At 35.5% G+C, this 24,256-nt stretch overlaps 1 protein-coding gene across 3 annotated transcripts in view; it reads right to left on the reverse strand.

Annotated features, from left to right (window-relative positions):
• The window catches only part of Ccser1 (coiled-coil serine rich protein 1), a 978,554-nt gene that overhangs the window by 728,296 nt on the left and 226,002 nt on the right, over positions 1-24,256 (reverse strand). For 2 of the 3 annotated variants that reach the window (XM_035448755.1, XM_035448758.1), the window contains exon 5: positions 7,543-7,755. In XM_035448755.1, coding sequence (XP_035304646.1) covers positions 7,543-7,755 — 213 coding nt within the window. The remainder of the gene's footprint in view (positions 1-7,542; positions 7,756-24,256) is intronic. The other variant, XM_035448756.1, reaches the window with a different exon arrangement.

Consider the following 24,256-nt stretch of genomic DNA (forward strand, 5'->3'; position numbering starts at 1 on the left):
ACTGACACCCACTTTCAGGGGTCTGGGTCAGTATCATGCTGGCCTCTCAACCATCAGCCTGAGCTTCCCCTTGTTCAGGTCAGCTCTTTCTTAAACACACCAGCTCATTTAAATGATTTCTTTTATAAGAGTTGCTGTAATCATAGTGTCTCCTCACAGCAATAGAACAATGACAAAACAGAAGTTGGTACCGGAAGTAGGGTTTTGCTGTGATAGGCCTGCTTCTTGCAGCAGAATGTGTAATTTGGCACTTTTCATTAGGAAAGCAGATGAATGGGCTTAATGGGCTATACTAGTAGGAACAGGGAAGACAGTGGTGCTTAGGGTGAATTGTGGGGGCCCAACTCATGAGAATTCAGAAGAAAAGAATAGTAGAATGTGGCCTAGAGATTGCTCTTGTGATTTTTTTGATAAAGAATGTGGCTAATTTCTCCCCTTGTCTACAGTGGAATGAGGGCTGGAGTGCATTTGCATATGTGAGAGATGATTTACTGGATGCTCCAAGGCTGACTGGGTTGGGAACTTCCATGTAGAGGTGCAGGTTTCTCATTTTTTGCTCCCCATGTCCCTTTACAGTGTCTTCCAATCGCAATTAAGTTTGCTCTTGGTGATGAGTCAGTGACACAGGAACAATGGCATACTATTTCTGAAACAGCTTCATAAAATTCATTGTGCAATTTGTAATGTTCACCTAGACTGTATGTCTGAGAGAAAGTGGCAACTGTGTGGCCCAATGAAAGGCGCACATGGTGAGGAACTGACCTGTTGCTGATTTTCAACTACACTGTGAATGGACTAGGAGGAAGATCCTCAGGCTCAGTAAAGCCTTCCTATTTCCAGCCATGGCTGACGTCTTGATATGACCAACCATAGCTCACATCTCATCTTTAACTATGACCAATCAGGAGCAATTTTCAAATTTTCAGACAAAATTCTGTGAGTTATCAAATATTTGTTACTTCAAATAACTTTAAAATGAGGCTATTCAGACTTAGTTTCCTCTTATGTCACCTTAAAAAAGTATTAAATAATTTGTGTTTCTCATACATATTTTATTGATTGATTTTTCCATACTCTGCTGCTCACAATAACCTTAACATTCTCATGTCTGTATAATCTGTAGCAATGACTACTCCCTTCTTGGTTTTCCTGAAGTAATTTTCGGTGATATTTTTTTTTCTCTTTGTATCTTAATCTCATTCATTAGTAATTCATTTTCTTTTAAAACTTCAATGAACCCATTAGATTTTTAGATTGCCTACTACTTGTCCAAATTCTGCTACACGTTTTCCTTTTAAATTATTTCTTCCCAAAGAACAAATAAAAATTTAAAAAATTAAAAATTTGGTGGACTTTGCAGAGCCCCGGTTGAGGGCCCTACCCTGTCTGGGGAGTGGAGGGTGGATGGGGTGGGGGGTAAGTCGGAGGTCAGGGAGGAGGGATGGGAGTGAAGGGAGGGAGAGGGAGAAGGGACTTACATGTGAAACAAGCTGGTTCCCTAACTTGAACTAATAAAAAAAAATTTTTAAATTTTTTTAAAAATTTAAAGAATAAAGTAAAAAGAAATTATTTCTTCCCACTTCTTTTAGATTTAATTTGTCTTTTTTGTTAGCTTCTGAAAGAAAAAACTTTGTTATCAGTTATACTTTCTTCATGTGAATATAAATCTATAAAGGAATAATGAATTCTCTAGTAGTAATCTTGTGAAATATGCTCTACAAGTTTTACATTGTGCATCACAATAGAATCCTTTACTTTAAAATGCCCGTAGGCAATAGGATGCTACATTTGTAAATGACCTATCTTCTCAAAAGCCCTGGCCTGGCACTGCACAGGAAGGACTTGTTTTGCATCTGGGGCCCACAGCTAAATCTACATAGCCCTATTTCTTAGATATTCTACTATGATAACTTTCTCCCATATAGAACTGCCACAGTATGTCTTATATTTACTTAAACAACAGTTAAAAGGCTGGCAAAAAAATCTAACTCCATTATTTTAAAAAAAAAAAAGCCCCAAAAGACATCTGATCATTAAGCTGCTGTGTGCATGATTGTTTTGCATTGATTGTTAAGTTGTGTTTATGTCTGGTACATAGTGAATACACTAGGAGAAAGAACCTTTAGAACTGTTTATGTTTTTTCTTCTATAATTATTACTATAATTATTCACCTTTGGGTTCCTTATCTATAGATAGACCTTCCTTTTGCTTTTTAGAAGTGCTGAGAAGTTTGTACCAAAAATTAACCGTGAAAGCATGTAATTTTTTTTAGAGAAAATGAAATTAAAAATTGAACTGGAAAAACAAAAAAGAAATATGGATTAACAAGCTCTTTAATTAGTGAGAAATCATTGGGAAAACTCCACAGCTCAAACACTTTTATCAACTCGATAGCTTTGAGAATTATCATCATTTTTAAATGTAGCTGTTTCCTTGATTTTTCACTTACTAGGTAGTTTGTCAGAATGTATTGCTCTCATTATGTCAAATATTTTTCTTTAGTTTACATTTACATGACATTGTTTGAATTGCTGTCTGGCTCAAGATATACTTGAGTTACATTCACATTGCCTAATTGTCAATTGAAAATTTAAAAAGTGTGGGACTGAGACAAGAAGTTAGAATCAAAATTGAATCTTTTTAGTGTCATTTTTACTGTCATCCAATTATGTTTTGTTGTTGTTACTGTTTTCAGTAGTGGAAAGTAGGTTGAAAGAAGTTAGTCAATGTGGCTCCACTGAATGGAGTGTCAGATAGATCCAAGGACTTCTTGAGTTCTTCTCCAGGGATGGAACATCAAGGTAGTGTTTAAATACAAGACAAAAGATGTGCATCACGAAACACACGGTCCCTGCCCATCCATCTCAGCTCCATCTCTCCTGATGTGTAAATCTTTATCCAGAAGACACAGTCCTCCTCCAGTGAACCACTAGAGCTTCAGGCTTTTCTGCTCCCAATAGAAGGTTCCTAGGGAATCTCAAGGTTGTTGGGGTAAATCCTGTACCCCAACTATAAATTCAGTAACAATCTTGTTGACCCAGAAAGGATGAAGGATACATGTAAGGTTCAAAGAAAGCTTCCTGAGATGGACGGGAAAGATTGAAAAATCCCAGAGATATGTGGAGAAACTTTTTTACAGGGCCATTTTCCTGTCTTTCCTCTTCAGCATGCACCAGCTGCTTCTTACCTCTATTTGGTGATGAAGAAAAATTAGAATATAGTTTTTTTTTCTGGGGGATTCTGGAAAGTCTGACATTTGATTTGGGGGCAATCGCCCTTAATAAGCCAGTTAAAAGAGACAGATTGACAATACAAAGTAGAAAATGGAGAGTTATTCAATTCAGCCACATTGGAAAAAAGGACAAACAGATTGCAGGGCCCCTGAGTCCATTTCAAACACCTGTCATCTTCCTAGGATATCAATTTCTCATTGGTATTTGAAGTTTCCTTCTAGTGTCCTTCTCAGTCTGTTACCATATAGTAGAAAACTTATTTGAGAAAATAGAAGAAAAAATGATGGGAACATTAAACAAACTCTGTCTCTGAATCATGTAGTTTTTTAATATAATAATGAAGTTACTAGAAAAATAAATAGCTTAAAAATTTTAACAGCTCTTCTTTGTTCTAGTTCATTCTTCTATAACTAACCTTGAAAAAAGAGAATAAGAAAAAAATAGAATTTCCAAAGCCCTAAAGTTACTAAAAATTTTTAATAGAACAGTTTATATTTGGAACTTGAAAAAAATTGAAGCACTGAGTAAGGGAACTTTAAAGGAGTCCAGATTTAGGAGTGTGACATGTATTTGGTTTCTCCATGTTCAGCTCATGTCAGAATTCAAAGCTTAGATGTCAACAGAACACCACTACCAAAATAGTAGGCTTATCTAGCTGACCAAGTAAGAAAAGGACTACACATGATGTGTAAGAACTCTTATACTTAGTGATGTGAAGTTTCATAATGATTTATTTATATTTATTCTGTCCTGCTAAGTGTAAAATGATGCTTTGTAAAATAACATCTATATTCCAAAGGCATAAGGATACATGGAGAAAAACAAAGTTCTCATCCACTAAGCCTATAGGATTTTCTTCTAATCTTCAGGATTTAGGAGACAATTTTTGAAATAATAATTAATGAATCCCAGAGCATATTTTCTTCCATAAGATGATGTGAAAAGCTTTGGGAGATTATGAGTTCAGTCTATAGTCCTTAGCATGTATGAGGGGCATGATCAAATTAAACTTGGTAATGGTTGCTATGTGACTCTATTCTGTATGCTGAGAAAGTCACATTCTACTCTTCTTGGCAGGGGAGAGACAGCAGTAGTCGTCCTTTCTGAGTTTCACTTGGCACTCACATTTGCCAGTTTCACTCCATTAGCAGGAATCCAATGGCTGACTAGAAGTCAAATGATATATATTTTCCTTTAATTTATTTCTTAAGCAGTACATGTATTATAGTTTGAACAGACACTAGGATAAGATAGCAAGCTCAACTCATTCATGACTTTTACTTGAAGTATCATTGGAGATAAAGAATTAGCAATTGCAGGATCAGTCACATAAAATCCTAAGATGTGCACGTTGGTAACCCGCAGTGTACATCTAAGGGTGTTTAGAAAATGCTCAGTGTCCCAAAAGAGGAAACAATAACATTCATTATTTTTTTTCCGACTCCAATAACAAACTGGATGATAAGTGGGAAGCTCACAAGTCAGAAAGCCAAATATGATTACAATGAGAACCTGGGCCATCCCTCATGTCAGAACAACTGAAAAAAAAAAAAAAAAAACAGGCTAAATTCCAAGTATTCAGGAAGAGTCCTCAGGTAGAGGAAGGGGTCAGCTGTATTTACTGCAACATCTTTAAGAGAATATCCTAACCTAGTGCCTGTATTCCAGGACGCACAGAAAAGAATGTGGGAAAGCCTTAGTTTCTGCAGCCCTGTACTCAACACTGGGATTTCTGAAACTGACTCCAGCCTAGAGCCATAGCCATTGCTCACATACATAGCTGCTCCCACCAGGAGGTCAATCACCAGCAACACAGGGTTGTATCTAATTTCACTGCTGTGCTCACTTTAAGAAATGCATTTCAATTGAAATTCCATGTGATAGTCTAGCATAACAAACATGATTCACAAAGCTAGATCAGTTCACTATTATATGGTTAAAATGTGTTAAGAATTACTAATTGCCAAAATATATAATGTGATCAACATTTTATTAAACCCAAAGAGATGGAATAACAAATGCCCATTAAAGACAAAACAAATGAAAGAAATCACCAATGTGCTAGTAGGATTTAGCACTTAACTGATATTGTTCAATGCAATTTGCAAATGAAATATTTTAAAAAATATGATTTGGGGTAAAACATGTAAGTAAAAAGTAAATTATAGGGCTGCGGAGATGGCTCGGTGATTCTGAATGTTTGTTACTCTTCCTGAAAAAATGAGTTTGGTTCCCAGCACCCACATTATTATTAATTCTACAGCATCATTAATTCCATTTTCAGAAGATCTGATGCACTCTTCTGACCACTGGCAAGAGATACACATTTAGCATACACACAAACTTGTAGACAAAGCACTCACATATGTAAAATAAGATAAAAATGATAATGATATAAAAAGTTAATATTAAAATTTTAAAGTATCACTATTGGAGCCAAAGAATAGTGTTCATATTCATTCAAATGGTACAGGGAATGTTGACTCTATGACAAGGTAACTCGGACGATCACATATTTCTAATGCTGAGGGAACTTACCATGGAAAGTCCTCCTCATGTCCCACAGTGGTAATGAACTCTAGACACTTGGGAAACAACCTTTTGGCTCTGGATTTCCTAGCAGCTATCCCCACACTGCATGTAAGTGTCAGGTCATCTTGAATTATTTGGCCAAAACCATCTGTGGACTTGTTTCTGAACCTTCCCTAATCCTTCACACGGGTACTCTCCCCAATGAAGGAAGTATGTATGATTTGGTCATAAGGAAAATAAATTCAGCATTTACTTACCCAAGTATGAAAATGTCACTAGTGTGTATTATTTCCACTAAGGAACAGACACATTTCAAGTGGACCAACAGAAAAAGGATTATAAAAGTAAAACTTAATTAAGATACATAATTCAATTTGTTCATTTATTTTCATTAGGTTAAAACCCAGACTAATTTCTGATTGTGTCTTATGCCTCTAGAAATTAGTTTATACTGATGATGTTTTAAGGAGGGGTCATATAGTTATTAATGCCGTAAAGGCCTCAGTGAAGCTCTGGACCCAAAAGTTAACTTGACTGACATCTGTGGGAGCTCTGATCAGATCCACATGGCAATTTCTCTGGTGTCTAGCCCTTCTATTACAGAAGAACTGACTTCCAGATGCACCCTTTCCATACCCAATCTTCCCCTTTCCCCATCTAATGTGCTAGAGTCTCACTTCTGCAGGGACTGTGACCCTTCAGTTGTTCTGATTAAAGAACAATTCTGCTTCTGGAGATGCTGTTAGCTCTCTTCTGTTTCCACTTCATGCCCAACAATCCCAATCTAACAGTTTTCATAGGGAGAAGCAGGAAACTGATAAACTGGGAACATTTTTGTGATAAATGCTATAAAATAGCAATTACTGAAAACAGTAATTAAAATATCTGTACCTCACCCAAGCATGGAGGCACATACAAACTCATCATCCTAGCACTGGGGAAGTGAAAGGAGACAGTCATGAATCTAAGCTGGCTTTCATGATATACTCAGCTGGAGTATCCTTATTTGGAGACTGTCCCTATGCCCAGATGCCTGACTTATCCCTAATATGACCCGTGTGACCCCTGACACAGTTCCTTACAGAAGCTTTCCCCTGCTGCCCATCTGGTAATTAGACATTGTGCTAAAAGCACTACAAAAGGGTGGTACTTCCACATAAGATAATTGAGACTTTATTAGGAGCTTTATGACAGTAGCAATATAGTGTTTTTTCAGTTTCTGAGACATAGATACTCCCATATGACTGATTAATATAAGTGAGGAAGACATAGTGACACTGTTTCAGGACACATTCATCACATAAAAGCAGTAGGTGTGAAAACATTCATCAGAGACTGTCAGAGGGCAAACACATTCACTAGACATTTCATTAACACCTGCAGACTGCAGTATATTGGGATGATTATGACCACAACAAAATCACTTTCAAAACTCTGTCTTTCTAATACCATTTAGATAATTCATAAAATCAAGGCAAAGAAAACACAGCAGATTTCTCAGACTCTTGACAGTGACATAAATGGATTACTGCATAGCTGATGCCTGCTTCTCCTTGCCTGCCAGATTAGGGAGGGTTTGGCCTCACCTTCCTTTTTCATAGGATCTGGATAATTTCTGAATACCTATTTGTACACCAGAACTTGAAGCTATTCTTCTGGCACACGAGGAAAGCTAAGGCTCAGGACCTATGCTCAATGCCAGACACTGGTGACTGAGCAGGGCATAATACGTCTACATTTCAGACCAGCATGGACAAGCGATAACTGCAGAACTGCCCTACCTCTTGAAGCACTCTCTTCATCTTCAGTAACAGTGTCTTCACTGCCGTGCACTCCTGTAGCATCAGTCTGAAAGGCAGAGAATCTATACCTCCATTTTCCTCCACTCCCAGCAGGGGCCAATCTGCAGAGGGACTGCTGGGCATTCGGCTAACATGGGAACACCGGGCTTCTTGATCAATGTCTTTTGTAATTTTCAGGGAAAGACTCCTAACAAAAAACAAGATAAAAAATTGCAATAAGGTATGCTTACAGCCGCATTTCCTCCCATGTCAATCAATGTTAATATGACACCCAATACTTCCTGGGAACTTTGTCATTTTTCTCATATTAGTGTTTTAAATACTCAGACCGTCAGCAGAAATTATGAATTGCATATTTAGTGACAAAATTCAATGACAATTACAGTTTTAGACTATACTTCCTCAATCAGTATTTCATTTATGCATGGTACTTATTTAAACCACTTATAAATGTTGAGACAATAAAACCACTAGAAGATACATTTCAAATCTAAATTTTCTGATGACATGCTTACATTAACTTGAATGAAAATATTCAAAGGCAAATTAGAAGAAATTAGTTTAATAGCTATTGATTTAAATTGCTAAATCAACCAAAAACAATTTTACTTAGAAAGGCAGCATACCTAGGATTTTATGTTAAAACAGTGGCATGAATGGAAAATGTGTAATTCCACAGTGGCATTAGCATGGAAAGGAAGAAAACTATGTCATGCCTGAAAAACTGTCAGTCTAGCATGTGGCCCATTTTTACCTGAAGGCAACTGACAAAAGGAATATTCAAGAAAAGTCCCCTGCTCCACACTGCCTCCACCTCTGTTACACAGCCTAAAATCAGACCCAGGTTTCAAAAGGTCCCTCTTCCTTTCTCTACCAGAGAGATGGATGCTGACTTCTGAAGACAATTCTCCATGTCCCAGTCCTGAGATATAGCAGAGAACTCCAACAAGTAATGCTAAGCAGGGCTTGACTTCATTTATTTCCTCATTTATTTCCATCTCATAATTTGATATCCTAAAACCTCAGTAATCCTCTTTTTCTTGTTAATGCTGAATAATTTACCCTTTTTGATTAAGATGTGGAATAATTTCAACACTAACTGTCTTTTAAGTCACTCCTCACTCCACTGAGTGCTACCTGTGGGTGTCGCTGCACCTGTTAACAAGTTCCTCATGCTCCTACAGTTAATCCATCTTCCCTCAGTCTAGTTTATGGGGCCCTACCTGTAGAACCTGGGAGGGCAAGGGGGAAAGAATCACACAGAGCTTGCATGAAAAATTGTGTTTTCTAAATTGGTAGTTGATATTTTCACAGGGGTAGATGACAGTCTAGTGACAAAATAAACACTCATTACAGACTCTCAGAGACTTAAGAACCATGAAAGTATTAGTTATGTTTACATACATGTGCTCTTTGTTGTTATCTGAAAAATCTTACACATAGCTCTAAATCCAAAGCTACTTACTACTACCTCAGCTTCCTCAGACAAATAATGAAGATGCAGCTACACATACTCCCTACTTGTTCAAATTTGGATATTCTGATTCACTTGAAAGATCAGCATGGGATGATACCAAATATGTAATTCATACTAAGTGTGGTTCAATTACAGATACAGAATTATAATAGCAATAACTATTTTCTCACTTTAGATGATATTTGCAATTTATACTTATGAATATAAGTAGGCAATTGTTATACAAAATCATATAATAGAATTTAAATTATTTTTCTCTAAGTAATCTGACTTTTGTAAAATAATTGAGAAAATATTACTTTTTTATCTTTGCCTGAATTTAATAGCAAGAATCAGGGCAGCCCTTTGTATATTCCCAACTTATGTTGCTAGTGCTTTTGTCATGCAATCCAGAACAGATAGTTAGACAGACAGACAGACAGATAGATAGATAGAAAGATAGATAGATAGATATGGATGGTTCTCATAGGTGTGTGTGTGTGTGTGTGTATGTGTGTGTGTGTGTGTGTGAAAACTGCAGATCTCTGCAACTGTCAAGTATCTAACATGAGCCAAATACAGAATTACACAGAGAAGATAAAATTATCCATGAGTTTTATACTTCATCAATTAGAAGAGAGAATGCTAGCATTTTTTTTCTCAGTTGTGAAAATCCACAATCCCAGACAAGTGATAGTGGCTGAAGTTGTGACAACTGAATGCAATCATTGACTCAGGAAGCTATCCTCAGATTTGCACTTCTTACTAGTTGATTCCAATTAATAATTACAAATGAGAGATCAGGGATATTTTACTTGTGCAAAAAGAAGAAGACCTACTATAAAAGGACAATGAATACAAATTGGATTGGGACTGTTAGCAATAGGCTGCTGAGCTGTCCTGGTCCTCAGGAGTACATCTCACACCAGTCCATATGCTTATGATTACAACCATTAGTTTTCTGACTTGTTGGAGCCCATGGCTTATATTTAACAACAGTTGGTAGCATAATTAGAGTTGCAAATATTAACTTTAAAAAAAATGAACATTATTATACCTAAAGGACCCAAGTGTCTAAGCATATTCAATGGAAAATATTCTAACATTGAGAAAAACATAAAACATTCTCCCATGCTCTGTCTAGCTGGCAAGTGTGGAAGCTCCAGTGCTTTTGTGATCGTGAGTGGATTGTATGATAGTAGCCACACATTCCCTGATACCAAAATGGCTAAGAGAATCTTTATAATTTAAATTTAAATTGTAGTTACATTTATGTAAGACTAAATTGAGATTTATATATGTTTTGATTAATAACTAAAATAAATGAGTTCCCATAAAAATAACAGCAGAAATAATAAATGTTGTAATAACAGTATTCTCAAAGACCAGAGGATTTGAGAGTATGAAATATTATTGAAAACATTTAACTTCAGTCTACTGTAGTGAATTGGCTTTATACATTTGGCACTCAAACTCCTTCTGAAATAAGAATTTAGTTTTACTAAACTTTCTAATATATGACAAACAAGTTTAATGGAAAATATATTTCTTGACACAAAGGATAGAAGCATTAGAAGATTTTCCTTGCCGTGGAGAAAAATATGAGTATTTTCACAATTTTCCTCTTTTTGTAAATGGAATACCATTTTAATAGTGACAAACTCTCCTTTCCAAATCATTAAAAAAAACACTCAGGTACCAAATCTAACATAAGCCATGAAATGCAAGGTTTGTCAACCACCAAGCATTGACTACCTTCCTGTCACAAGAGCTGTTCAGTTCTGTACACCTGAAATTGGTCACTGCAAAGACAGTCTACAGGCAACACCCCAGTGACATCTCTACTGAAAGCTGAGAAATCATCTCAGTGACTTACAAATCTCTCAGGAACAGACAGGTCACAGTCACCTAACTTCTAATTATCCAAAGAAATAAGCAAACACAACAAACCAGACTTCCAATCAAATATGTAGGATTAGAGAGAATTAAATTTAAAAAATTGATTTTGGGAAATGCACTGCTATATACTATTAATTTAATGAAAGTTTACATTCTTTGTGTTGAATTAAAGTTGATCTGGAATATGACTAAAACACACACAGCAACATAAACAGAGATTAATGAACTGATATCCTAGAATGTAAAATAAACTGCCTCTTCAATGAATTATCTACAAAATTCCAATAATTATTTCATTCACCAATCACCAGTTTCCTTTAAATGTATAGTGTTTGTATTGTTTTGGGAAACTCTAATTTTTAATTGTTTCATCATATCCTTACTCTTGATGTATTTACACTGTTCTCACTCTGGCCCTGTAAAGTACCTGCCTTAGAGCCTGCACACAAAACATTTTGTCTGCACACAAAACATTCCTTCCCTACCTTCAATATATATGTTTAAGGGAACCTTTGTAGTCATCAAGTACATCACCCACCAAAAGTACACATTTCTTTTTCTGATTGTAAGCTTTTCTTCAGAGTATCTATCAAACGTGTAGTTAAGATACATTTTGCAGAGATCACTCTGAACACACTGAAATGCACACTTCATGTTCTACGTGCAAGAGAGTGCTGCACAAAGTACCACAAGTCACCTTTTAAAATATCACCAGGCAACAGGGAAAAGACAGATGGATTTCCAGGTGTCTAAAGGAGAATTAAAGCAGCAGTGTTTATGCAAACTGCCATTTGCAGTGGTTTCCTTTCCAAATTTGAGAAAAGATGCATATGGCAAGGATGCTAAACTGCTAAAAATATTGAAAGTACTTGCTTTGCCTTAAAAAGTATTGTTTTTCCTGGCTGTCTATCATTAGAATTTTTCCACAACCTAATATCTCACGGTTACTTCTCTCAGGTTCTCTACCTTTGATATGACATATAACTTGAGTCAAATTTAAAGATCATTGCACTTATTAAGACTTAGAATCAAAAAATACAGAAAAAAAGAATGGTACAAATCAATGTTTAAAGAAATTATCTGACATATGTAAATTTTTTCTCAAATGCATAATTTTCACTGTAATGTATCATCTTTTTTTGTTTGTTTTTTTTTGTTTTTTGTTTTTTGTTTTTTTGGTTTTTCGAAACAGGGTTTCTCTGTGTAGCTTTGGAGTCTATCCTGGCACTCGCTCTGGAGACCAGGCTGGCCTAGAACTCACAGAGATCCGCCTGCCTCTGCCTCCTAAGTGCTGGGATTAAAGGTGTGCGCCACCAACGCCTGGCATAATGTATCATCTTACTGTGGGTGTTCCATATATCCAGTCTTCTGTAATTAGGTTAACAATACAATGAAATATCCTTCCTAGAGAACTAAAACACACAACACCAAAGGCACCTCATATACATGGAAATAAATTTAACTCTCATGTGTTTTTCTCTGGTACTGTAAAAGTGATTCTTTAGAAAAATCTCACATTGCATGATCTTCCTCTGTCTTATAGATAAGCATCAACTTTGTTACCTGTAAAATTTTTACTCTCAAGTCTCCTGTGAAATTCATCAAACAATATAAATTCTCTAATGCACTGTCACATTTTTATGTTCATTTTCTAAAGTGTACATTTCTCTTTTGTGATAATTGGGACAGTTTCCTATACAGTCGTCTATGAACATATGGAAAATAATTATTTAGGAAATTGTAGAAGCATAGAGAGATGGCTCATTGGTTAAGAGTATGTCCTAATTGGCTTCCACTTGCAGTGATAAACACTGTTAAAAACTAATGGGGTAGGAAATTTTTTTCCTTTGTTAATTATTCTTTTTCATTTTACATACCAACTCCAGTTCCCACTTCCTCCACCTCTCCCACCTTCCCACCCTCTATGCACTCTTCAGCGTGAATAGGGCCTTCCTTGGGGAGTCAGCAAAGTCTGGCATACAGAGTTGAAGCAGGACCAAGTCCCTCCCCACTGTTTCAAGGCTAAGCAAGGTATGCCACCATCGGAAGTGGGCTCCAGAAAGTCAGTTTATGCACCCAGATAAGTCCTGGTCCCACTGCCAGGGCCTGCCCCAACAGATCAAGCCACATAACTGTCACCCATATTCAGAGGGCCTAGTTCAGTCCCATGCAGGTTCCTCAGCTGTCAGTCCAGAGTCTGTGAGCTCCCACTAGCTTGAGTCAGCTGTCTCTGTGGTTTTCCCCATCATGATCTTGACAACCCCCACCTTGTTTATATGATTCCTTCTTCTCTGTCTTTACCTGAATTGCAGGGGCTCAACCCAGAGCTTGGCTATGGGTCACTGCATCTGCTTCCTTCAATTACTGTCACAAACCCCATATCTGACAGAGAGCTAATCTTCAATATATACAAAGAACAAAACACCAAATAATCCAATTTTTAAAATGGGGTACAGACCTAAACAGAATTCTCAACAGAAGAAACTCAAATGACCTAAAGACATATAAGGAATTGTTCAACATCCTTAGCCATCAGGGAAATTCAAATCAAAAACAACTCTGAGATACCATCTTACACCTGTCAGAATCCATAAGATCAAAAACACTGATGACAGTGTATGCTGAAGATGATGTGGATTAAGGGGAATACTCCTCCATTGCTGGTGGGTGTGAAAACTTATACAGCCACTTTGGAAATAAGTATAGCAGTTTCTCAGGACAGGGTGTATGAGGCTTACAAATCCTGGGAGACAGTTCATCATAGATGGAAGTCAGGATAGGAAACCAAGGCAGGAACATGAAGCAGGAACTGAAGCATAGAGCATGGAAGTATGCTGCTTATTGCCTTGGTCTCTATGATTTGTTCAGCTGACTTACCTTTACAACCAAATCCCAGCTACTAAAGGATGGCACTATCTACAGTGAATAGGCCTTCCTACATCAATCATTGTTTAAGAAAATTCCCTATAGAGAAGCCGAAAGGTCAACATGTTGAAGGCAATTATTCAATTGGTGTCCCCTCCTTCCAGGTATGTGTAGGTTTATGTTAAGTAGTCAAAAACTATGACAGAGAGTGCATTACTCTTGAAGAAGTCAATGTTTGATATTTTCAGCCCCATGCCAAGTTGCTTATAACTTCCTGTATACTAACTCCAGCGAAATTGGTTCCATATTCTAGATTTTTCTGCACCTGCACTCACATATATACATTATCACTTTCTCAAACACAAACAGAAAACATTTTAAAACTATAAATAAGAAAAGTAAACTAGAGATGAATAGTCTGAACTCTAAAGAATATTTCCCCCAAAAGCTTCTGAAAATATTAAAAGTCTAGATCCATTGCAGCAAATTGCTACTTCATTTACTTTTAAATGTATTACAAAGACAAAGACCATCAAAAATGTGTGTAAGGAACCTGGGAATTGACCACAGATACCTACAAAAACAGGTAATTCATGATGAATTTAACTTCCATATTATAACTAATTTGTAGTGTTTAGTCGAAAAATACAGTATGGAGCACATTATGCAATTTATTTCTTTGAAGGTTCACAAATTCTGGATCTATTGTTATTGTCTTAAATGAATGTCCACTCTACAGTAAGAATTTTACTCTCTCAGCACAGTATAATCAGCAAGATGAGAATAATCATTTTGAAAATGCAACCATATACTCAAAACATTTACTGTTTACAATGCTACTTGTTTTATGCCATCCCTTTTCACTATATAAATAATAGGAAACAAAATGCCAGGTCATGCTTATTTCAAAGAATTAGCATAAGGGACAATTAACTCATCATTCAGACCCATATTTCCATTATAAAACTCCATGGTTTTACCAACACATAACAATTTAAAACATGTAATTACTTAAAAGTTGCATGCAAAATGCTTCTTTCATGATTATTTAATGCTATTTATTTATTTATTTATTTAAATGTGACTTATGGATATTTGCTTCTGATAATTGTATTAAACAAGTACATCTTGAAAACACCTTCAAAATTCCCTTCTAGCTATCTGACTAAAATTTACATAAACATTTTTCAAATGTGACAGTCAATTGTAACACATGGAAATATGTGCTATAGAGCTGCTTCAGTATTTAAGAGCATTGGCTATTCTCCCAAAGGACTTGGGAAAGCTTGAGTTTTCTCAGCACTCACATAGCAGTTAACAATAGTCTGTAACTCCAGTTCCAGGGAATCCAACACCCTCTTCTGATTTCCATAGGCACAAGTTGTGCTCAAGGTTCACAGACAAACATGCAAGCAAAATATCCATAAATGTTACATTAAATTCAAATTAATAAAGAAACTATGTTATTATCAAAGTTATCTCAAAATTAAAATCTGATATAATACAGACCATAGTCATGTGCTTGGATTATGCAACCTATAGAAAATTATGTTGTTCAAGGCGTTAGATTTGTGACCTTCATCCTGAATGCCCAGCATTTTGCTATCAAAGTGCTAAGCTTTAGTGAAGGGTGTATTAATTTTTAAAAAGATAATCAGTCCTTCCTCTGTAAATTGGCATAAAGACAATATCAAACATAATTATAATATACAAAGACACAAATATACATAATGTTCATGTATATTGAAATCAGTTGGATTATTACTTTGTGTAAACCATATGTATATATACAGAATCATAAATTTGATAAAGATTGATAAAACCCACATGAATATAAGAAATTATGTTCATAATTTTTGTAGGAAGCAATAGTAATTTTGATGATTTGTATTCAATTTTCAACCAGAAATTGTTTAAATATTTTCTGTAATTCACAGAAGAAAGGATTCCCAAATGCTTTCCCAAATGACAAAACCATTCATACATACATACAAACATGCATACACATGCATGCATCATATATACAAATCATTGAGTTACTTATATCTGAAGTCTATGGTTTTATTTCCAGGCTGCTCAAAGATAACATAATTTGCCTTAATTTGTTAACCATTTAGTCTTAGTTAAATGTTGTGAGAACTCTCTCTTTGCGGAAACAAAAACAAACACCTCTTGCGTTCTTATAGGGCATTAAGGACAAAACTACATTCCGACAAAGACCGACTAGTGAACCAATGAGTTCATTGGGTTTACTTACTTACAGAGTATGGGAGAAGGTTACTTACAAGATCATGGATGATCCCTAGAGCATTTGCAACACCAGAAAGTCTCACCACAAAATGAATAGTGATGTTCCCTTAGCAGTATAAACAGAGTGCTCTCAGTTAATCTTTCTTAGCATACATACTCTACACATCCAGGGACCAGGATGACACATTCAATAAGGGTAGAATTACAAACAAAAAGCCAGGACTTATGGGAGGGAGTGGTCAGACCCTCAATTAAGAATCCATTGACCTTCCCCCACTGTTCTCTTCTATGAATGAACATAAGTCAATAATGATCTCAGGATCTTTTACAAGTCACGTTGGTTCAGATGAATAGTCAGCTGCTAGGCTTGGAGGATAGTGTTTTAAACCCATCCCTCATCCATTGGTCTCTTCTGAGTAAGAAGGCATTGTGACTAGTTCTTGAAGTTCCTATTGTTGTGACTTCCCTGCCACAACATACAGTAAATAGGAACAGTAAGCTACATAAACCTATTCACTCTTAAGTTGCTTTTGTCAGAGTATTTTTAATCACATCAACCGAAAAGGAACTAAACACTAAAGTAAGGAAGCATGCAGTCTAGTAGAATAGATTACACATCTTTTCACAGTCACTAGCCATGAAAACTTCCTCCTTTCAGGCTAATGCACTGTTAGGCACAGCACAAATCCCAACCATTCCTATATCCACATTCCATCTCCAAATGTTCATATTGCTTTGGGCTGCTTGCTCGTCTCATGGGTCTAATAGCAATCTCTCTCTCTCTCTCTCTCTCTATCTCTCTATGGTACTGTACTTGTTGTATCTTAACTCTTTTAGGTGATTGTGGAATCTTTAAGCATGTTTTGCAATTCTAAAAGCCTGGCTTCCAGCAGTATCCTAATAACTATCTGTTGCATGGATGGAAGCACAGCAATTTTACATACATAAAACAAATGTGCTAAAGACTCTACATTATTAACCATAGATTTATAGATTACAATTTCTCCTAAAAAAATTGTTAGTTTTATCCTTGTAGAGCTACCAAAATCAATCCTATTCAAAATAAAAACATTCACTCAGCACCTTAGGGATAGATAGCAAAATAGGCCAACAATTCTGAAAGGCAACACTGACAGTGGCAGGAAGAATCATAGAGGGTGGAATACGAAGAGGAATTAGGCAGTTTCATAAAGAGACAATGTGGGGCTTGCTTATGGGTTTAAGTAAAACGTTTGCCATTGTGGGATGCTTGCTTCCTGTGACATAAAATAAAGCTAAAATGAAGAGTCGGCTATTGAATGTTAACTTTCTGTTTAATTTAAGAAACACTGTCATTTATTTATATATCTTTCCAAACAAGTAAATCTAATTACACTTCTCACAACAAATCATTTGACCTACAAATGAAGCAACTTCAAGTCCTCAGTGAAGTATACTGTGTGCCTGTAGTTACATTAACAAAATAAAAGGAAGCTAAAAATTAAGGTATTTGCAGTCATTGAATAGTCCTCTCTTAATTTCCAATCCTAATTATATACCCAACTTATGATGCTTTAAAAGTTATTTTGTTTCACAATTGTATTATTACTAATGTACAAAATACCACAAGCTATAGTTAGCTAGCCTAAAATATATTTTAGTCTAGATTAGAGGGGCCGTAATTCATGCTATAGATAGCTACTTGTAACAGCACCTGCACTGTGTAGTAAATGGGAGGGCTAGACCCACAAGTCCTACCAGGATTAGATAGCTGCCACATTTTTATGATGATTATGAAAAACATTATATATTTTAATTTTTAAATTTGATTAAAATATTTAAGTACTTAGAAAGTTATATTACTGTAACAGTAACCGAAAAATTCTAGTAAAAGTTTCTTTTAACTGTTTAACCCAGTATTTCTTAGACATATGAGAACAGTCACTCATGATTTTTAGAACATGTATTGATTTCCTAAAAAAACTAAAATTGTGAAATTTTATCGAATCTAATTTCCTGAGAAAATGTTTAGATAGCTTCATATGAAATTTATTTAAACATATTATGATTGCAATGGTGATGTTGAAATCTCCATAAACATTCCAAGGAGAAATCACTGTTGACAGGTAAGACCTTTAAAGATGTTTGACTATAAAAATGTAATTACTTTGTAAATAATAGAAACTTAACCATTAATGGAAAAGAAACAAACTTGACAATTCCTTCTTTCTTTCTGAACGTGATCCACCAGTGGATATTGCTAAGCTAAATGATGACAAGTATCAAAGTACATATAGGTTAACAAGTCCATGTCACAAAGATGTCCACAGTATAAATGCTTTCCACAACAAACAAAACCCTTTCTGTTTGTAAGAGAATCTGAGGCTAGACCTTGAACCATGGAATACCTATTGCCATATCTGAACTGATTAAATGACAGTTTACAGTTGCAGAATTACCCTTCCTAGTTGATCAATACAGCAAAACAAACATGATATTCCAGTCATACAAAAATGGTGCTATAGATACAATCTCAAGGTCAGATAAGTCAGGAAGCAGACAATGATATACATTGCCATTGACAAGTCCTTTCCAACTCTGGAGACACAGTCACATAGATCCCTGGGCTCTGTATTCTTTGAATCTTATCTCTGGTTCTTTCTCTCTGTGCTTTAGTGTACTTGACATTTAAACAAGATAAGAGTGGCTGTGGGTGGCATGGCTTGTCTTTCAAAGAAGCAACAGAGACACAGATTAGTATCAATGTTAGTTTTTCAAGAGGGCTGAGAATAAAAAGGAAATATGCAGACTCTTTCTTAACATAACCAAAGAGGAGCAGAGAATAGGACCATCCAGTTCATTCTTTACCTCAAAATAGCTCACTTAGAAAGGATAACAGAAAAATAAACTTCAAAACTCAAATGAGCCCATTCAGAGTAAACAAGACTCAGATGGCAAAGTTTTCTGGTTTCACATCTACTGTTTTATATTTGAAGAGGAAAGGAATATTATAGGATTCAAACATGGAAAGTGTAATCCCCAGAGAGTGCATCTTCACCTCTTCAGGAAGACTATTTGACAAAAGTCTCAATGATGTACCCCACTGAAAGTCACAATCCTGAGGGATAGAAAGATACAAAGTTAACCCCAGAGCAATTGTAATGTATCCACCTGAAAGACATTAGCATTATTTATTTACAGGCTACACTTATGTTATTTTATTTTTCTTGTACAAGCATCTTGGTTAAATGATTCACTTTCTGGGAAAGCCCTTGTCCACCACTGTCTTTACAGTCTTTTGGGGAATGTGAAGCAAGGTCCCATCCCCGATTGCCTATATGTTATAACATGTGATCTGCAGATTCAGGTTCCCAAATCTGAACAGTAAAAAAGACAGAAAACCACTTCAGCTCATTTATCTCCACAAAGCATCATTGAGGAGACAGGTCGCTAGTAGAGCAGGCCTCTTACTTGTCTCTTATATTGCTTTGTTGCTCTGCTTCCATCTCAATACCTTGAAAATTCCCTTTTCAATAACCCCTCAAATATTCAAATCAAGTTGGCCTTCATCTGGCTCAGCCCTGAGACCACTGCTGTTCGTGACCAACGTGCATCTTTGAAGATTGACTTTATTTTTGTAAGCTATTGCTATTCTTCAACAAACATCTCTGATACATTTTTTGAATGTGAAAAAAAGTGGGTCTCTGGGACTTCTTTCAAAGAGCTCTATATTCTGCATTCGGGGAGATCCTAGAGTGAAGGCTCTATAGAGTGTGACAATGTCCCACTACTTTTCTCCTCAGATGATTTCTGCCACACCCCTCACTGTAATCTTCAGCTTTGCTTTAGTGTATTATTGCTGTATACAAATCAGAATTCATTAGTTAGATACTATATAAAATTTCATTTTTTAATTCATAGGCTAATCACTTTTTCTAACTTCCCTGTCCCAGCATTCCAGTACTTTGTCCAGGTCCTTACCCCTTTCAACTTTCCAGGTAATGGATTCAACAAATGAGCTTAGTTGATGAGAGACTGTACAACATTGCTATTTTAGCAAATTACTTCTTATCCATAGAAATACAACATAAAACATAGAGATGCTTAGAGCAAGGTGTCTGCCCAAAACAGACATTTGGAGGCACTTGGTGAAGCCAATACTATTTAGTAAGGAGCTGCATGTCCTGTCCATAAATTGTACTGCATTTAGAAGGAAAAACATGTTAGATATTCTCCAAGTGACCTCTTTTTACCAGGGGAAAAGTTGCCTGAATGGTAAGCATTATAACATTATATGAGCTGTGTTTTAATGTAGAATTACCCTGATTTAAAATGGAGTAACATGCACCTTAAATCTTGTAAGTTGTACATTATAGTACTCAAATCTCTTTACAGAGGTAGTGCTAGTACATCGACTTTAACTCATTTTCTCTCTTTCTTCATTAGAAGAGCAGAAATTGATGTTTGGTTTCCCTGATTATCTTGTCTTTTAGATGACAGACCATTTTCTGTTCTCAAAGTATATTGTCCTCCTAAATTACCAACAGAAAATTTAGGGCATGTTTTGCAACATTTTGAAAGCAATAACCTATTCAGTACTCTAACCTTTGCCTACATGGACACATTCTTAAAAGTTCTTTAATCTGAAATTTTAACTTGAGATTGAACAAATACTTCATGTCGATACAATTTTCATTTTACATAAAATTTTATATAAAAACAGTAATTTAAAATTATACTGGTTTAGTAAACTTCAGTATAACTATCAGTATAATATTATTAGCTTTTTTATAGCAGTGTTTTAAAAGCAAGACAAGAAAAGAAGGGAAAGCCAGGGATAGAAATATACTGAGAAAAAGTCTAGAGTGTTTGGAAGAATTTGAGCAGTTTATATATACAGAGAAATTTCTCTAATAAATATACGGATTAAATTTGGGGGACCCAGTTTATCTTCTGTTTAAGATGGTGCCTTAGGTAGATTTTCTATTGCTGTGATAAAACACCATGGCCAAAAGCAACTTGGGTTTATTTCTTCTTACAACTCTCAGGACACACTCATTATCTGGGTGAAGTCAAGACAGAAACTTGAGGCAGAAACTGAAGCAGAGTCCATAGAGAAATAATTGCTTAATGACTTTCTCCATATGGCTTTCTCATTCTACTTTCTAATACCACCCATGACCACTTGCCCAAGGATTGCTCTACCCGCAGTGGGTAGAGCCTTTAACATCAATCATTAATCAAGAAAATGCCCTAAAGTTACATACAGACCAATCATATGGAGGCATTTTCTCAATTAAGATTACTTTTTCTTGATAATATATAGGGATATCTTTTATGCTATGCTTACAGTGTATATCAAAGAAATGTGCATAGTTTTAATGCATATAGTAACGATTGAAAATATGTATAGTATATACTAAACAGTATGAATAAATTTTTAGAAAATGTGGTTCTCTTCACATATACTGGTATTGTAAAAATATTTCTATGAGATTTGATAATGAACATACATAAATGAAGCATGCTAGTCATATAAGACCAATGTACATTTTAGGAAATGTTTATTATGTTTATTATGGGTTTTACACTAGAAAACCCAGTCATTAAAGTCTTTTCTAAGATTTGTGGTGTCCTGCCTGTAGACCAACTTACATTTGAATAGATCCTTCTGATCTCAAAGGACAATAAAGCAACAAGGGGACAAAGAACTGTACCTTTGGCCTCTGGCTCAAGTTCTAAAGTCACTGAATTTACCATTTCACAAGAAAAAAGGTTAGAATTTAGTTGCAATAATAGCCCAGTTTTTAAAGAAAGGTGATATGCATGATGTCTAACTTTTTTAACTGCTACAATGAAACATCATGATTAAAGCAACTTATAAAGAAAGCATTTGATTGGTCTTATACTCCCAGAGGTTAGAGCCCATGTTGGAAAAAAGAAGGCATGGCAGCAGGAATAGTTAAGAGCTCAGATCTTGATCCACAAGTAGAAGACAGAGATAGAACACTGCTTAATACATGAGATTTTCCCCCAGTGACAAACCACCTCCAATTCAGCTACATCTCTTAATCCTTATCAAACAGTTGCACCAATTGGTGACTAAGAATTTATACACATAAGTCTAAGGAGACCAGTCTCATTCAAACCAACACACAACATTCTTTATTTTTTTTTTTTAGTTTATTTTTTCATTTTACATACTGACACCAGTTCCCCCTTCTTCTCCTTCTCCCATGTCTGAATATGGGTCACAGAACATTCTTTTTCTTATAATTGTGTCATCACAGACTGCCTTTTATGTTTGGAGTTAGTCTAACATCTGTAATGTTCCTTTAGCTTTATTTGTTCAACACTTATTAATAAATATGGTAGTATGTCTAGATATTATAAAGAGATATGCTTCTATCAAAATAGCATCTAATATTAACACAAGAGGTTTGTCATACATTTTATAGAAATTATTGGTTTGACTTTTGTGTATTTACATAATTTTAGAAGTACATCATTTAAGTAGTATAATTAATAATACAAATATTCTCTGTTCTACTACCTGAAGGAGACTGATGGTACCATGATCAAGATACTTAATAACTATTGGAATTGTGTAAGCTATTCATAGTGTGATGAATCCAACCATATATATGAATACATAATTTAAGAATTAGTTTAATATCTTAGATAGAAAATTTCCCCTTTAGGATAGTTTCCTCTTATCTAAGAAAAGGAAGACTATAACAGACTGATTTTTTTTTTTACTTACCAGTGCTGGGATTATTTTTAATCTGTCTGACAAGAAAATTCCACAATAGTATCTGAATACATTTATTTTAATTGATATGTCATAGTATTATGAAATAGACTTTTAAAACAAATATATAAGTACATCAATATCAACTTAGCAAAGTGAAAAGATTAACAACTCAACTCTTCCCCAGGCTGAAGAAAGGAGAATGATTTCATTTGTCCTGATTTCTATTCTTATGGTTTCCATTATCTAGTAAGGGATGTAGTTACAGCAAGTGTTTAAGTTTGAGCATGTGGCTGAATAAAGAAAACCACCCACGCCTCTATTATAGCCATGTGCAGCAAATGCACTGAGACAGCTATTCCGGACAGCTACAGAAACTTGGGATTCTATCTTGAAAACAGTTGCACTTGATGCAAGTATTGGATTTTAATGTGATGCTATCAGTACAAATGGGGTGAAGTGAGGAGAGAATCCCACAAAGACAGAAGCAAATGAACAAAATCATGGCATGAAGATACTTGAATAGAGAGATAAAGCTTCAGAATAAGCAGTTTTATTATAAAAGAATTATAAAAGAATGAAGTCACTAAGCATAAGACTGTTTGAAATGCCCTTAATAAAAACATCTTGACAGAAGCAGAATGATTGGGCATGAGATAAGTAAAACTTGGAAGAGAGGAAATTGAAAATTCTAAATAATATGCTAAAATACAGTATTTCCTAGATTAACATTCTGTGTATGTTAAACAGTTGGCAGAAGCATAACATTTATATAGTATTTATTAAACGTCTCAGTTCCATTATCATTATTATTGACTATGTATATTTTACACATGTGACAGATTATATGCTGGCACTTAAAATCCTACTCTCATACACACATGTACACACCCCAATTTTATCCTCTGAGGGCATGTTTGAAAACTGCAGCTGTGACAGGATAGCATGAGCCAACTTGGTTACCAGTTGCCCTCAAGTTAGGACTACTAGTCACAAAGAGAAATAGTTTATCTTGGCTCTCGACTCACTCAAAGGAAGCCTCACAGAAAATAAAACAACATGCATGTGCACATCACTGGCCTAAAAGTTCCAGATTCCATGTGCTCTGCACACACAGGGGAGTGTGTTTCTCAGGAAACTTCAAGTTAGATCTACATAACTGATTAAAAACACTCAGTAATTAAACATGTTTTCCATCATTTGAGATGTCAAGAACATTTTATGAGTAATGAAGCCAAATCCATGATGAAAAATGAAATGTTTCTAACTTCATCCTTTTAAGATAGCTGACTTTTTCATTAACAAAGACATAAGGCACAGATTTCTGGACCCAAAACAAAGGTCTCTCTACATCCAGTTGTTACAGGGCAATGCAGAACAACCAGGAGACATCCACAGTGATGGTGGCTTATGTTTCCAGAGGATACATTTTGGAGTAAGTATTCCATATGCACAACAACCAGGTCTAGCATTTGTTACATAAGGAAC

This window comes from Cricetulus griseus, chromosome 8, assembly GCF_003668045.3.
Source record: "Cricetulus griseus strain 17A/GY chromosome 8, alternate assembly CriGri-PICRH-1.0, whole genome shotgun sequence".
Classification (NCBI taxonomy): domain Eukaryota; kingdom Metazoa; phylum Chordata; class Mammalia; order Rodentia; family Cricetidae; genus Cricetulus; species Cricetulus griseus.